Genomic DNA, 17,423 nt, shown 5'->3' with positions numbered 1-17,423 from the left:
AGAGTGTGTTGGGTTATTTTAAGATGTGTTTAAAAAGTCTGTGAGGCTATGCTGTTTGGTTGTTTCTTTGGGATTTTTGTGTTCCCTACTTGGATTCAAACTGACAGAGAGCAGGGTTAGATTGGGTATTGGGAAGAAATTATTCCCTGTGAGGGTGGGGAGGCCCTGGCTCAGGTTGCCCAGAGAAGCTGTGGCCTCCCCAACCCTGAAAGTGTGCAAGGATGGGTTTGGATGAGGCTTGGAGCAACCTGGGCTAGTGGAAGGTCTCCCTGCCCATGGCTGGGACAAGGTGGTCTTTAAGGTCCCCTCCAAACCAAACCAGTTGTGTGGTTCTATGCCCCTGTTAAACGTTTATAATGAAAAAGCAGTATTTGTAGTGTCTGCTTTCAGAAGTCATTGGGATTGTACTGTTCTGAGGCCAGAATTGTGGATTTGATTCCTCTGAATATTCCTTGCCCTTAGGAAGGTTTGCTGGTTAGCGTGAGTTAGCATCCACAGAACTTTGGAATTTCATCTTTGGGCATCAAACATCTGTGCAGCATTTAGGGAGGATTGGCTAGGCCTAGACTGAGATGGAAAACACGAAAAGCAGGAGAGTAAATAATAAAGGTTCTTTTTCTATTATAACTGGGTTTGATGCTTTTTGTAAATATTACAGACAGAAAATGTTTTGATGTGAAGGGGACTTACAAATTAGTGTTCCCTCTGCCTGGTTATTTTTAGAAGATTTATAGAGTTAGGGTAATATACTGGATCCTCTTCAAATTACTGAGAAATTCTCCCAGCTTCTACAGTGCCAGGATTGTATAGTCCCTCTGAAAGAAATGGAAAAAAGTGAAATGCCAATGTGTTGTCTTAGATAACACAAGTTCTAGCATCATCATAGCATATGGATTTCATATTGTCAGAGCTTCATACCTTCTTGATGTTCCTCACAGGCAACTCCTCTATGTGCTGTCCCAGGTCCTTGCAGTAGTAATCTGACTCCCCTCACTCCTCTTTCCTTACTCTTATATATCAGTAGTTCTTGTTGGTTACAGGTGTAGCCTGTCAAGATCAGACCCCCGCCTCCAATCTTCAGCAACTGGTCCAGCTGCAACTCATTGGGGGACAAGATCACCCTCTGCACCGATGGATATTTGTTTACTGAGTTTTATTCACTCAGTAACATGTACATGCAGTATGACTGCCTCTGGGAGCCTGGTTAATAAAAAAATAAAAAAAAAAAAAATTAAAACCCTTAATGCAGTTTGTGTTCTCAGTTTCTCCTGCCCTGTTGCGAATTTTCAGCACCATGGGAAGGCAGAGTGGTGTAGAGAACACTGGGGATTTCTTGTGTGCTGGGTATACACTTGGTAGATTGATTTTGGGCTAGGAGAGATGCTAGAGCCAGTCTGGCTGCTCATCTGGGCCACCTGCAACCGCATGCCTTGGGCTGTGAGTCACAGCTTGAGGGCTCTGCTGATTGTCTCTGGAGGCTCTCATTCACAAGAGTAACTCATGTGAACGACAAGTGCCTGTTTTCTCTGAACTTCTGGTGCAGCTTAGTTGTACTTGTGGGTGTGCTCACATCTCTGGCTAAAGTCAGTTAAATCTCTGCTGTTTCTAGTGGCTAGTGAGGTGTTTCCCTGGATGCTGTATGGAGTGTCTGTTGTGGCTTACTGGGGAAAAATAAAGCCTGCCTGGATACCCTGGTAAGAGCTCACTGGTGCCATGAAGGATGAGCAGCAGTGACATCTGGACATTAGGAACATCTTCCTTGGGCAGAGCCCTGGCAGGAATTATTGTGGGTAAACCAGGATTCCTGAACAACTGACTGATATGATCAAGCAGAAGCCGTTTATTGTTTACGTTACACACACCTTTATAGATTCTACAAGCTACTAAGATCACACTTCTTGTTTGGTGCCTTTGTCTTGTTCACTCGTTCTCTACCTCCATTTCTCAGTGTCTGTGATTGATCACCATGCAGGTGTTCTACTGTCCTCTGTTATCTAGTTCTTGCGATCCTGGTATGCAGTCTCTCAGCTTCTTCGTTCTTATTTTAGCACAGTTTATGACTTAGTACTCTTGATGAATTCCACAGTGCGCTGAGAAAATTCTGATAGGAACAGTTACAGATGATATGGCTGGTGCACACTGAGGTCTAAGTTGTTCAGATACATTGCTACAAGGAATCCTCTCCCTTTCCTGCTATGTTAGCTGCTCACTTCACTCTGGATTTGGGACTTTTCCCACTGTTAGAACTTGAGAGGAGCATGGAGAAGCTTAGGTGAAATGAATTCTGATGTCAGCGCAGGTACAAGGTGCTACACAGCCAGGAACTGGGTCAAGGCCTTGGGCCCCTGCACACAAATGCTGTCATTTGATCTCCTCAGCACCAGGATGGGCCATTCTGCAGTGCTTTTATCCAAAATGCTGTTCTGCCCTACAAAAGCTTAAGGCAATATTAATTTTTAATATATTTGTCTCCATGTCTCTTTTCCAGGTGCTTAATTGATTTCTAGTTTTATGTTTCTTTGATTACTTTTGGGTTGCAAAATAGACAGGTATGAGGAAAAAGAATGAGCCATATTTGTAGAAGAGTTAAAGTTAAGAGCGGGGAGGAGGGGGTGTTGCATGTTCCTGTGTGGAGAAATGGGAGCAAGGAAATTATGAAAGCTGAGCCACTGCGATGTGATGGGGATTTGGCCCTTGGCTGTAATTAAAAGGGTTCATCAGTAAAGCTTTAGCACAGAGTGCTTCCAGCAAAATCCTATGAGGTAGAGATTATACCAGGAAAACACTCTCTTGGAATAATTTCCATCAGCCTCTAGATGGAGCAAGTGAAACTGCTGCTTCTCAGCTCATTGTCAGTGTCTGTTAGGACTTCTTTTCCTCTTTTATTCATTCTGAAATTATATTGTTGTTCTGAAAAAGCATTCAAAAATAAATCCACAAATTCACAAAGCAGGTTGTTTTATAAAGTTCTCAGAATCTATAAAAGAGGTTGCTGGGTGAGTGACTAAGGGATTTCAGTGTTTAACTGACATCTCAGGAAGAAACACATTTAAAAATCTAAACCCTTGAACAATCTTAAAATATAATTATTAAGTAAATGTTTAGCCTCTGAGATTACTTCTTTATAACGGAAGAAAGGTGTTGGCATTGCTGCTGTTTCTAGAAAATTCTGTGCAAAACATCCATAAGTGGGAAAAACCCCCAAGCCCTTATTACAGTAAATTTGGACAAGAAGAGAAATAAAGTTAAAAGCCCAGTTAGAGATTAAAGGCACTGCAGAACACTGATGCAGGGAAGCAAGAAATGGCTGAAGTGTGTTTGATTGTTTCTATAAATACAAATATATAGGAATGCAAATTGAGTCACTGCTCCCAGGAATTTACTGAGCAGTTTTAAAAGTTTGCAAGAGTCATAGATAACGTGGCTTTCAGTCATCTGCAGAAAGAATCCAATTTATAATGATGGTTCCAGTGTCCCTGCTAATAATTCCAGTAAAAGCAGTAGGGAATGGGCAGAGGGTTTACTCTGAGAGTCCAGTAGTGCAGATGCAGATTGGTTCATGTGCAAAATTTAACAAAATAATCTTACTGAGCATTCAAATGTGTTAGTTTCCCTGAGAGTCTTTGCCACAAAAAGATTCTTAACAGTATCCGTCTCTTTTGAAATAAAACAAAGCTTTAATTTGTTAAATTGGAATTCTCATGCCCCTCAGCAGTGACGTTTGTGGAGAGAACACTTACCCCATGCAGAAGGCAGAAGGAGAGGGATTTTCCTCCCCATTATCCATGCTTTTAGACAGAGGAGGTTTCTCCAGCCAGTGTGCATGTGCTGGTGAATCTAATGGGCTTGGGCCTCAGGAGGATTTGGCAAACAGATGGAGAGAGAGGGAGAGGCAGGGTCAGGAGCAGAGCCTTGTGAGCTCTTCACAGGCCCCTCTTAATTCCTGTGGGCTCCTCTTGGCCCATAAACATTTTTAAGGGTGGATTAAAGCCTGTTTAGCTTAATTTTCTGTCATCCTCAGCAGCTCCAGATCCAGGGCTGCTCCCAACCCTAGCCATGCTCATGCAGCTCAGCTAGGTATTCTAGTTACTGGGCTGGGTGGTGCAAATAATGGTGTACTTTTTGCTTCGTTGGGTGGAATTATTCAGGAGTGATGTAACTAGACTTGAATTTTTGGGTTTATAAGCCAGGCCAGGATGTGTACTGCAGCTGGTGGGATAGCTTTGCAGTACTGTGGCCTTGTGAGCCTGGTGGTAACATTGAGGCTTGGTTTGCTGGAGAGAGGCATGTATTCTCTGAGCCTTAGAGACTTTCCCACCAGTTTGTGTCTGGGATGGTACTAGAAACAGCTGTTTCTAAACCTAGATATGTGGGCTATGGGTCATTATTGCATTAGTGTATTCTGCAGAAAACTTCTGATAACCATGTATCACAGAAGAACCAGGCTGGTCTTGCAGAGATGGGGAGTTGCATTCACTTCCCAGGGATCCTGCTTAGTTTAAATATTTCATGATACTGTATTATATGATATGATGCTTTATTATATGATATATTATATGATTTAATGGTATTTTACTATACTATATGATATTTAATTATATGGAGCCCCTGTGGCTCCAGTTCCTACCATGAGTTGTGTAATATCCCACAGTGGAGCTGAACAGAATGTTCCACGTTCTTGTGTACTGATACCCGCAGGAGAGAGTCACTAAAGCTTGCAGGCAAGAAGTGACAGTTTACAGAAAGAACACCCTGAAATCAGGTATTTTCCTGTTGTGTTTTTGTTGTGAAATGAGTGTATCTATAAAACCTTTCTTCTGGTCCAGTGTCCTGTGCAGGAGTCACACTGCTGCATGCAGCTGCCTCTGTGTTGGTGATAATGGGAGTGAGCAGCACCAGAGTTGGAGCTTAGTTTTCCAAAAGACTTGCACATTTCTGCAAGACTTGTCCCTCCACAGGAATTTTGGATGGAGCTCTCTACATTTGCATCATTAGAAGAGTTAGTCTGAAGGTTTCTGACATAGGTATTTTTAAATACATGATTCTAAATAAAATTTTTCTTCTGTGACATCAAATTAACAGGAATCAAAATTCAGCCTGGCACAAAGAGGACCGACATTGCTGAAGATGATAAAGTTGTGCTGGTTTACAGAACTCATGTTGGACCATAGTTTATATGTTTATTATGCATTAAAGATAACAATAAGTTTCTAATGTGAAATAGATTCTTCACCTTGATAAAGCGCTGTTGTGCTACGTACAGTACTTAAAAATTCTTATTTCTGATTTTCTTATTTATATTCCCTCACTTTATATTCTCTCAAGTTTCTATTTTTGTGAGGAGAAGAAGGGACATGTTAGGGCAAACCCATTTTGCATGTAATCCTCATCTGTGCCTCCTTCTCCACTTCTTCCCTATGCAGAAGTTCATAGAGTTTGAAGATGCACTGGAACAGGAGAAGAAAGAACTACAAATCCAAGTGGAGCACCTTGAATTTCAGACTCGACAGCTGGAGCTGAAGACCAAAAACTATGCAGACCAGAGTAAGCAAAGCTGTGCACCAGACATCATTATACACATGCCTTCCACACACATACAGTGCTACTTTAAAAATAATCTTCATATATTTTTTTGGTTTAATGTAATTTGTGCAAAGCCCAAAATACCTGGTTATGACTTACTTTGATGTAAAATTCTTTCCCAAGGGTGGGATGTACCCACACTAATTCAGTAGAGGCTACATTTCTTCTCTTTTGTGGTCAGTCTCTCGAGGTGTAAGATTTGGGCCTTTGAAATCTGGTTTCCAGTTTCTCCTTTTATAATCTTCCATTCTTAAAAAATCATCACATTAATTAGTTAGTTAGTTACTTACTTACTTAGTTTGTGTATTTGTTTTTACAAATTCTTCCTTAATAGGTGCAGGCATTGAAGTTCCCCTCAGAATTTGTTGGTGTTCCATCCATTACTCCTGCTCCTCAAGTAGCCAGAAGAGCCAGTCCAGAGGACAATAAATTGTTGCCAAACTAAGATGCTTACAGGGCACCAAGCTACTGCTGAAAAACTTTTGGGGTTTTATTGCATTTATAGTGCAAAATCGCTCTTATTGGGAACATGCAGGTACCCATGAACTAAGAGTGTAACAAAAACCAAATCCCACAATTCTGTTTGTTTTATTCAGTAAGTGTGGTGGCGTTCACAGGGGTCCCAGGATGAGGGAAGAGATGAGAATCTTGACTCCATGTTTCAGAAGGCTGATTTATTATTTTATGATATATATTATATTAAAAGAAAATGACATATCAAAACTTACTAAAAGAATAGAAGAAAGGATTTAATCAGAAGGCTAGCAAGGAATAGAAAGGAATGAAAACAAAATCTTGTGACTGACCAGAGAGTCTGAGACAGCTGGACTGTGATTGGCCATTAATTAAAAACAGCCACATGAGACCATTCAGAGGTGCAGCTGTTGCATTCCACAGCAGCAGATAATTATTGTTTACATTTCGTTTCTGATACCTCTCAGTTCTCAGGAGAAAAGATCCTAAAGAAAGGATTTTTCATAAAATATGTCTGTGACAAGTAGGTGTAAATTAATTTCTAAAAAAATAGGCTTTGTTTCTCAAATAGTTTATTTTGAGTGCCAGGCGTATGATAGCTGATTGTTGGGAATCTCCTCTTGGCAGTTTCTCGACTGGAAGAACGTGAATCAGAAATGAAGAAGGAGTATAATGCTCTGCATCAGCGTCACACAGAGGTAGGATATCATCTTTCTAAATAAATAAGCTCTTTGTCTGCATCTACGTGACTATACCACGTCAAAGAACTCAGCTTTACAATCCTAGTTGATGGCTAGAGCTGAACTTTGGGAACATCAGAAACACCTGACTGGAGGGTGTAAAGAGGATGGAGACAGCTGTGTGCACTGGTACCCAGTGGAGACAGCTGGCACAAACTAAGACACAGAAAACTCACTCTGAACAAAGTAATAAAAACTACTTTCCTGCAAGGGCAATTAGCCCTGGCACAGGTTGTTCAGAGGCGTGTTGGAGTCTCCTTCCTTAGAGATATTCATAAGCCACCTGGATGCGGTCCTGTGGCTGCCTGCTCTGTGTGGCCCTATTTCAGCAGGGGATAGGCTAATGGACTGTAGGACATTCCTTCCAATCTCAGCTGTTCTGTGATGCTGTGCACAGTGCCCCGCTACCTCATCTCCCATTGCCAATGAGCCTCCAGGCTTATGTTGTGTTTTCAAGGCTCTTTGGTTGTGAGATTTAGCTGAAGTGATTTTGAACACTATTTGCTGACAAATTTTCTATCAGGTTAGACCATCGGCTTAGAAGGCAACAGTAAACACAAGGAAGTCTGCAAAAAACCCCAGGGGATTGGAAGTGGATACCATAGAAAATTAAACAAAAGCAGAAAATGAGCCTTTCCTTCTCATCTGTTTGCCTCATGGATTTTTCTCTCCTCACAGATGATCCAGACCTATGTGGAGCACATTGAGCGATCTAAGATGCAGCAAGTTGGGGGAAATAACCAAACTGAGGGCAGTGTACCCGGGAGAAGGTAGGGTCATGACCTTTCTGCGTGACACGTGTCTCCTGGAAACTTACACACTGTGTGTGCGTGTTTGAAAGAGAAAACAGAGGAGGACCTTTCCCTGGGGACACGGATTGTAGCTGAAGCTCTGTTTTAATGGGTTCTGGGTGAGTTGTGGGTACTTGATGGTGAGGAGCTTTCTATGTTGTTTTACAAAGGTGAGGCTTGGTCATGCTGCTATTGATGGGACCTCTGGAAAACACGTTCATATTCTTAGGTAGTGTGTAGAAGTTTATCTACAGAATAGGTGAAGGTGTCAAAATGTTTGTGCGTTTACGTGTCTTTGTATGTGGGATAGGCAGCAAAACCATAGCAATTAAATGCACTAGCCATTACAGGATTTTTTCAACTGTTGCTCTTTTAGAGGAAGCTTTCTGTCAGTCACCAAAAATCCTACTTATGTCCAAGAAAGGGATTTTTCTTCCTTCCTGCAGTGTTTGGGTTCTGACTAGAAATAAATTGTATAAAATAGAGGAATCAATTGAGAAAAACAAACAAAAAAGCTAGATGTCAGCTTTCCTAGGAGATGAGGGGTGTAGAAAGCTTGAGAGAGGACATGGTCTAAAAAGAACCAGTAGCTTGTAAGTGCTCATCCATTCATAAAATTTCCCTTATGAGACTGTTTTTCTTCCTTCTTTTCTCTCCCTCACAGTCTGGAAATCCAGAGTGAGTTCCCAGAACATGATCTGATCCTAGTCTTAGAGATGGAATGGGATAAGTGTGTTAGGCTTGTTTCTCTCCCAACTTACATTTCTGGAAGTAAGAATATATCTGTGGAAGTGCTTACAGTAAAATCTAAAAGTATCGTAGGCATAAGCAAACTTAGAACATCTCACTTTTAAACGGTGAGTCCTGTGTGCACCTGCCAGCTTTTGAGTCATAGAATCATAGAATATCCTGAGTTGAAAGGGAGCCACAAGCATCATTGAAATCCAACTCCTGAGTTGGACTGTGTGGTAGAAATAGTTTTTAATTTCTTCCTTTCTTGAAAGCTTAAAAGCTTTTACTTCCCTGACTCTTAAATAAGCTGATATTAATTATGGCTTTATGTTAAAATTCCACTAAAGAGTTGCCCAGTGAAAGGTGTTGCTGGTTGTATCTACAAGACTGCCAGTCTCAGTTGGTGAAGGGCAAAATTTTCATCAAGAATTACCTTTTCATGTCAGAGAAATTAGTCTTTTATCCTTTAAGTGTGGCACATTGCTAGTGTCCTTGAAGAGAAACACTGTATGTCTGTGAAAAGCCCATGATGGGACTGTGATCCAAGTCTGTAGGAGCTACCAGTGGGAAATGGGAGTTTTCCCTTAATTTTCAGCTTTGTGTGTGTGTGTTTGGGTGTGTGCGTGTGTAGCTCTGTTTGTTGTGCTTGTGCACAGCACCTGGGCCAGGCGTGTTTTGATGTAATTGCTCAGCTGGAGGGAGGAACACCAGTGTTTGTGGATCTTAGTGCACTGGGTGGGGGAACAGGCATAATTTCTCATGACCTGTGGAACAAATTTGGGTGCATTTATTTAAAATAAATGGGGCTAGGGAGAAGTTTGTGCCACAACTTTTGTGGGGGTGGTGTGTATCAATGGCCATCCAAGAGGTTTAATGAGTTTGTACCTGTCGCTATTGAGTAAGAAATGACACAGATTCTCCAGAAGGCTGGTTTGCATAAAGCTCACCTCTTTACTTCAGATCCTCTTTTATACATTGTTCTGATACAGATAGACCTGGTTGGTCAATTAATCAATACATTTCACATGATTGGCTAATTGACAAGACGCCTTTCTTATAAACAGTCATTGCAAAAACAGAGAAAACAGAGATTAGGAAAACACTACCTGCAGGTTGTTTATGAAATTAAGCTATCATTGTTTATCTTCAACTCCCTAAAGTCTGTCAGACCGATTCTGGGAAAACTTATTTAGTTTTCTCATTCTCTGACCAGGCTGTTTCATCCACAGTACCCACTTCAACATGGCATGGGGGTTGCAGTGCACATGTACCTTGTGTCTGTGTTAGGTTGCATGTTTGCATGACATTTGCTCTCTAATGGTTGTTCTTTTTGTCTCGCTTTTTGTGGAATTGCTGCTGTTTGGCTGTTATGTTTGTCACTGCAGTCATCGCCAGTCCTGGAGGAAAAGGTAAATCCTATTGCTGCATCTGAACTTCATTAATCCAAGTGTTGGAGGTTGCTGTGGAGTGGTGATGGTGTGATACTGAGAATGCATTGTACTGGCATATTTGCTCTCTGTGTCTTCTGGCACCTGTGCTATAGACTTGCTGGTTCAGGGGCGCAGAGGGAGCCATGGAGCTGGGATAACACAGCAGGGAGAAGCTTGTGCGTGCAAATGCAGAAGACACACAAGTTTGTTCCCAAAACAGGATCAGATGTCTGGCATGGGATGTTTACACTTCACATCCCCTAATATTTTAAAAAATCATAGAATCATAGATCGGTAGAATTGTAGAATATCCCGAGTTGGGAGGGGCCATAAGGATTATCAAATCCAGCTCCTGTCCCTCCACAGACACCCCAACAATCCCATCCTGTGCCTCAGAAAGTTGTCCAAATGTCTCCTGGAGCTCTGGCAGCCTTGGGGGCATGACCATTCCCTGGGGAGCCTATTCAGTGCCTAACACCATCTGGGGGAAGAACCTTTTCCTGAAATTCAGCCTAAAACTCCCCTGACACAGTTTCATGCAATTCCCTCAGGTTCCAAGAAATTTCTTCTCTCTTATTTTACACTAGAGAGCAAGCCATGCCTTATTTTTGAGTGGAAGTAGAGCAAGTGTCAGTGTCAGTAGGTTTCCAAAGGCACTTTTGGCTGATGATTGGGCAGGGAGTGCTGTGCACAGAGCCTCCAAAGAGACTAGTTCTCCTCTTTAAATGCTGGCAAGCAATCTGTAGTTTTGTAATGTTTTGTAAACTTTAGGATGTTGCTTGTAGAACATGCTAATCCAGGTTTCGGCTTCTGCAAACCTTTACTGGAGAGTGTGCTGTTCACCTTGTAACTCAAGGTGGAACTGCCAAGTGTTAAGACTCACCCTGGCTGATCCTGGAAAGATTTGGGTATATGAGAGCAGCTGCATCACTCAAAGTTTAGACCAGGATGAATCTAAATGAGAATACTTTAAATTTATTTGCATTTAAATTTGGTAGCCAACTTCAGGACTGCAAAACTAGAGTTAGCTCTTCCTTCCCCTTTCCTGGGAGTTTTGAAGAGGCTTGAAGGTGTTTCCAAAGGTTTCCATCAAGGAAATTTCCTAACAGTCTCTGATAAAATTCTTTCCTGAAGATTCTACAGCTTCTGATGCTACAGAGAGCCTGTACCTCTTTAACAGGGACTGTGAAATTCACACATTTCCTCTCCATTTGGTGGCTCCTGTATTTCCTTGTGTGTTAAGTATGTATGTGTTTGCATATCAACAAAAAAGAAAAAGTATAATTTAATATCTGTCAGCATACTTTAGGGGCAGCTTTTGTCTCAGTGCTGTCAGTGAGTTAAGTCATTCCAGCGTAGTTACTAGGATATTCTGGCTGCACCACTGGTTTGACAAGGACTGTTCTGCAGTTATAGGAAACTTTCTCCTGCTCCATAGACCTATGAAAGCAAGACTCTCTTAAAACTACAGTTCGGTCCTGAAGAAAAGGAAAGATACAAAAGTAATGGTTAAAGCATCTCAAAAAATGGCCCAATTTTGTTTTTTGCATAAAAAAAGAGAGGTTTTTGTTTTTTTTTTTTTTTTGAAGTAGACTCTTAGGGATCCTTGGGTCATTTCTTAAACTGTATAACTAAGAATTTTCTGATATTGTAGCATAAGGTGACTCTGATTTCTAGTTTTGAATACCTTTATGATCTCTTACACATAATTAACTCTACTTTCTGTGGTGCTTGTATCAGTGCCAGGGTGAAGATTTCCTAGGAGGGGAAACATTTCCCTAGTATATTATTTAGAAACTTTTGTAGAAACTTGAAACCCAACTGTTAGAAACTTTCAGGTCCTTGGAATGATAGCAGTGGGATAAAGAGAAGTACCTACAGCAGACAGGCAGAAGTAATTGTCCTTTGGCATCATGATCTAGTAGGAGCAGATGTGAGTGGCAAGTTACAGTCATAAACTGGGATTTAGACAAAGAGCAGTAGAATGTTTTCACTAAACCTTCAGCCATTACGTAAGTCACAAATAGCAAGATGCCTTTGGTAGTGGAAAGGAAAAACTACAAGGAAACTAGCAATTCCTATCACATAGAAGTCTGGGTTTGAATCGGTGGAGAATGATAGAATCATTATGGTTGGAAAAGACCTTCAAGGTCATCAAATCTGACCTTCAACCAGATGCCCTCAGGCCAAATAAATCGTATCGCAAAGTGCCACATCCACACGCCTTTTGAATGCTTCGGGGGATTGTGACTCCACTGCTGCCCTGGGCAACGTTTCCATGCTTAACGAGTCTTTGAGTGAAGAAATTTTCTGCAATATCCAACCTGAACCTACCCTGGTGCAACTTGAGGACATTTCCTCTTGTTCTTTTGCTTGTTACCTGTGAAAAGGTTAATGATGTGTGAAAAGGTTAGTGATTTGTGTTCCTCCAAAATCCAGTTAGATGCCTCCTTTCTGGTAGGGTTTGTGTATGAAACGTCCATGTACGAGTCTAGTATCTTCAGGAGAGGATTTTAGTGCAGATTCCTAGGAAAAGTGCATCCCAAGCGGGCCATGCTGGAAATACCTTTCTGCCCCATCTTGCCTATCTAGGACAGGCCACAGGAGGCCTTTTTGCCTATTTGAGGTGGGCACTGATGCAGCAAGGCAGTATGCTGTGGTGGCTGGACAGTGCTTGGAGTGAGAAAGTTGGGCGCTGTGGTTTCTCTCAGCAAACATTGTCTCCTCCGCTGGACACTCCATCTCTGTCCTTCCTAAAAGAGCTAGCTGGTCTTCCACCCCCTGTGTTAGTGTGTTTGCTGTGTCCCAGGGGCCCCATAGCAGTTGTTTGCCGTGGTCACAGGTGAGGTGGCTGCGCTTGTTTCCCAGCCTGGGCATGACACCCAATGCTGATGATCATTACAGAAAGGCACATGGAGGTCTGCTGTTACCAACAGCGTGCTACAGAAGAGCAGGTTTCATCACACTCCCAAGATTAAGCAGAAGCCCTGTGCAGGAATAGGTGAAGTAGGATTGAGTCCAAGTATGGGTGCACATCACACAGAGAATCAATTTAGTTCAGCTCTGCAGGGACTGGAGTCAATTAGAGATACCCTGAACCATTTGCTGGGTTTGGCAAGCTGCTGCCACAGCCTTTCTACCTCCACTGCTCGCTCTAGATTTTCTCCCACTGAAGCTTGGTCTCAAAATCTGTGCCAGCTTTTATGTTCAGAATCAAATCTGCAGCTAGTGAGTCCCTGCAGTAGCCAGAAAGGAGAGGATGATCAGAACACACTGCAATATGTGTGATGCATTTATTTATATCTTTGTTTAGTTTTTGAATTGTGAGTGCATTGTAATATGGGTATCAAGGGAGATCAAAGAATACAAATACTCTCTTCCTTGCTTAAAATTGGAAGTGATCCAACCCCTCTGGTTCCTGTTGTTGAAGCTCACCAGATTTGGGGTGGAATGTCATAAGTTTCATGTAGATGACACTTAAAAGCCTTATTCCTCACCCTGTGGTGACATCTCTAGTAGCTACGGAGCTTTTATTTTTTTGCTGTGAGAGTTGTTTGCCGTGTCTTATTTTCCTCCAGTACCTTTGTTTCTCAGAAGCACTGACTTAAATTGGCTGGTGGTTCCCTGCACTTTCATGTTCCTCCAAATTTCTCATACTGATTGAGCAGTCAGTTGTACCTTTTATGGCCACTGACCCCCTCCATCTTAAGAGTTTCCTCAGGAGAAGGTGTTACTCTAGCAGTAACACCATGGGACTGAGAGCCAGCACCAAGGAAGTGTGGGAGTTCAGAGTTCAGACAGCTGCCATGTGAGGGTAACAGTTGCAGTCCAGTTTCTAGTAACTAGTATTTCATATACACTAGTGTGCTGTTTGTTTTCTATCAGAACCTTGTACACAGCTAACACACTTTCCTCTCTCTCCCTGTTTGTCTGTTTAGCAGGAAGGAACGTCCCAACTCTCTGAATGTCTTCCCCCTCGCTGATGGCATGGTACGTGGACAGATAGGGGCCAAGATCATCCCAACACTGGACCACTGGCACCTGAGTGACCTCGGCCAGCTGCAGTCCAACTCCAGCTACAAGGTTTTCTAGACCATCACAGAGCAAGGGTTTCCCACTCCTTCACTGTTGATAACATCTCACATTTTCATTAAGCTAAAGACAATCTGTGTCCGTAACCCTTTGCAGCCTCTCGCTTTGTGTTTGCTCCCATAGTAGCTGTGATGGAGGTGGGAGGATATTCTTCTGCAGATCTGGCATATGGTGCAGGAAGGATTTGACACAGCTCCTCATGCTGCTTTGTCTCAGGGATAATCTCCTTTACTTGGCTGGCCCCATTTGAGAGGGATGTGTGTGGAGGCAGTTAGGGATTGAGTGAAGAGAAATCCTTCACTTCTTAATAGCTTATTTGGGAGAGGACATGGTAGAACCTGTCCCTTCTCTCTGCTTTGATAAGAGCAATGGTTCTGCAACTCAGGTGGGGCCAGGCATTGGGTTGCACTTGCCCTTAAGTGTTTGTCATTTTTGACTGACCTCCTGGCCTTCCTTGTATTCACTAAAAAGGGGTCCTTCTTATCCTGTCTGAACGCCCCAGTCTTGCACTGTGCCTAAAGGTCTTATATTCCTCCTATGCCTAGTCACTGCTCTAGACTTGCACTGTCTACCTTCAGTACATCTGTCACCATTACTGCTCTGCCTTCTGCACCAGGTCTTCCAAAATCCTCACAGCATTGCAGCTGCACTGGAGCAGCTCATGGGGCTGCCTGATGCATGTTGTGCTCTGCTCTGCTGTTCAGGGGTCTTCTCTCCACTATTCAGAGATGGTCTGACAGATTAGGCTATGCATGGTGACCCACATTTCCCATGAGCTGTACATATGAACTTTGCAAAGTCTTTGTGCTCAGAATCCCATCAAATCTTTCTCTTTAAATGATTTTCCACAAATGCCTGGTGACAGGTCTAAGACCACTGGTTTCTCTGCTGAGCACAGCTCAATGTGTCCACTTGTATCTCACAGAGCTTCTGCTCTATTGCAAAAGTGTCTGATTAAATTTACCTTCACTTTGCTTGGAATTCATACAACATCTCTTTTATGTGTCACATGTAAGGACTGGCCTCCTTTTGAGAAGTTTTGAATCACTGATCCTGTAAACTACATTGATGCCATAAAGTCAAAGAAGAGATAGAAAAGAAATCGCCAGCTTGTTCTACCCATTCTGCATGTCTCCAGATTCCATGAATGGGCTTTCACATGAGGGACTCCACAGCAGTGGCCTTATTGATGCATAGACAAATTATCAATTTTCTCAGAAAACAAAGTAGCAAGGTAGTTTTTTTAACACTATATCTGTAAAGCAGCCAGGCCTAGCATAGCACAAATGTCAGCACTTTGTCAGCTCTCTGCCATTGTGGAATTTGGAAATCCAAAATATCTTTGCCTAGGATGGAGGGTTGGAATCCAGTCCTTACTGTAATGTTAGAGGCACAGAATTTTGGGAAATGCAGCAACTTGCAGAATGCCATTCAGATCCTAGAGTCATTTCTGGAAAGCTCTGCCTGGAATTAGGAAATAGCAGTGCCACAGTATAATAACATAATAACGGATGGTGGAAATGAGGACAGGGCATGAATGTGTTTCTTCGTACTAGTGCTGAGCCAGCACAACCAAAATGTATGGAGCTCAGCCCACCTCTGGAATCCATTTTTCCTCAGGCTCTCCAGGCAGTGCTGCACGCTTAAGTGTGAACAGACCTTCCAGTGATCAGGCTGGGCAGGGGGTTAGTTTTTGGAGAAGAGCTGGGTGTAGTTAGATCCATCTTCCACAGCCTTGCTAAGGTCTAATTCTTTCAGTGGTCCCACTGAGAACTTGCAAAAGAAGTAACCCAGCATCTGCATTGCAGGAGAATGCAGCAGCAACCAGATAAGTGGGAAGCTTTGGTGTCCAAGTTCAGGTAATAGAGGTTGTTCTGCTTTGGTCAGGGACGACACACTGCACAGGGGTTGGTACTAGGTGATGCTTAAGATCCTTTCCAGCCCAAACCATTCTGTGATTACTGACTGGATCTCTTAGTTATTTGGTCGTGATGGTGGTATTAGGTCAAAAAAATCTAGTTCCAAGAAAGCTTTTTGCAGAACTAGCAGTGTGCTGCGCCAAAATATATCATGTGGGGATTCATGTTGGTGCTCATTAGGGAGACTCAGAGTGGAATGCTGGGATAAAGGAGGCTAGATGGTACAGTGGATCTAAGGAGCTTGTGCTGTGGAAGACTTGGATGGGTAGACTGTTATGGAGAATTTTCTGAGTATGGAACAAATTGATGAATAATTGAAGGGTGTGATGGACTGACTTGCTAGTTTGGAATGGAGATTTTCCTCCCACAAGCTTCTTGCACACTCTGTGACTGAAATGCTATCTCTTAAATCCTCTGCATGACTGACTACTCAGAGGGCATGGCTCATGCCCCCTTGCCTCTTCTTCAAAACTCTGATATTTTGCTGACATCACTCACACATGACTCACCTTCCCAGTATGTACCTGACTATTCTCACTAGTTTTCCTTCTTCATGGGGCCATGCTGTACTTACATTTTAAGTGTCCTTGTTTACTTTTTATTACTATTTTCTATTTTAGTTGTCATTATTTTATTTTTGCATTCAGTTTTACATTTATTTTGTACAGTGTTTTTGAGATTTAAAGTCCTTAACGTTTTTGTTTTTATGTACTATGCTTTCAGTGTTATAACCATACAATTGTGGCTTCTCATGGTGACATATGACTGCTATGAATGTTGGGCCTTCACAATGCATTTTGGAGGTCACTACTACACAGTTGATGTTTAGGAGGTTTACAGGTATGGCTGTAGGTAAGTGGTGGCTGTGGAGATTATTCTTTGGGTGAGCTGTGGGTTTTGGAGAATGCCTCCTGTGCTGGAGAGAAGAGTGCACTCTTAGTGCAATATTTAGCATGAACAGAGCACTCAGACAATAGAAGGAAGATACCTGCTTCTGGGCTGTGAAGAGGAGCACGTTGGTAGTACGAAATTCCTCCATTTGGGAGGAATTTCTCCAATGCAGGTTGGAAGGTTGATAAAGTGTGTTTTCAGGTGAAATACAAAACTCACATCTATGACCAAAGAATAGTGAAAGACTGGGATAATTACTTATTCATGTGTTCAGGGTAAGGGGCAGGTTATGTCAACAAACAAGAAGTTACAGGATGTTGTTGATACAAATATTACCCTATAGACACTGATGATCCCGGACTTTTGAATGACATCTGGTTCATAAGAACAAGGAATGACAAGTGGAGTGGACCCGCCTAGGTGTCTCTTACACAGCTAACATGCTTCTGACCTTTGCTTATTCTCATAGACTTAGAGTGGGTCCAAGAACATCCCTGAAATCTTTCATCCAACAGCAGTTTTGTTTGAGGAAAGAGGTTTTACGGTTGCGCTTCACACTTGATAATCTTTGTCCCTTTGTACATCTGAAAGCACAGAAGACAAACTGCAGTTGAGGTAGTCCAAAGCTTACTGGAGCCTATTTATTATCGAAAATCCTATTTGACTCTTTTTTTTTTCTTTACATACTGGGAAAGTAGCTCCTAAATCAGGAATATGAAGTAGAGGTGGGAAGCGTGGTTTTCACATGTAGCAGCCTAAGTGCAAAGTTCT

The 17,423-nt window shown here is 42.3% G+C and overlaps 1 protein-coding gene across 21 annotated transcripts in view; it reads left to right on the top strand.

Annotated features, from left to right (window-relative positions):
- Nucleotides 1-17,423, top strand: part of MAPK8IP3 (mitogen-activated protein kinase 8 interacting protein 3) — a 71,191-nt gene that overhangs the window by 13,697 nt on the left and 40,071 nt on the right. For 11 of the 21 annotated variants that reach the window (XM_059861608.1, XM_059861605.1, XM_059861604.1 and 8 more), the window contains exons 2-6: nucleotides 5,424-5,544; nucleotides 6,685-6,755; nucleotides 7,476-7,567; nucleotides 9,706-9,729; nucleotides 13,689-13,740. In XM_059861608.1, coding sequence (XP_059717591.1) covers nucleotides 5,424-5,544; nucleotides 6,685-6,755; nucleotides 7,476-7,567; nucleotides 9,706-9,729; nucleotides 13,689-13,740 — 360 coding nt within the window. Of the gene's footprint in view, nucleotides 1-5,423; nucleotides 5,545-6,684; nucleotides 6,756-7,475; nucleotides 7,568-9,705; nucleotides 9,730-13,688; nucleotides 13,834-16,483; nucleotides 16,614-17,423 lie in introns of those variants that run through there. The other 10 variants (XM_059861617.1, XM_059861609.1, XM_059861618.1 and 7 more) reach the window with 6 other exon arrangements.

Source organism: Haemorhous mexicanus, chromosome 17 (genome assembly GCF_027477595.1).
Source record: "Haemorhous mexicanus isolate bHaeMex1 chromosome 17, bHaeMex1.pri, whole genome shotgun sequence".
NCBI classification, from domain to species: domain Eukaryota; kingdom Metazoa; phylum Chordata; class Aves; order Passeriformes; family Fringillidae; genus Haemorhous; species Haemorhous mexicanus.
Note: the sequence above shows the minus strand (reverse complement) of the source record. Positions and strands in the feature narration are given on the sequence as shown.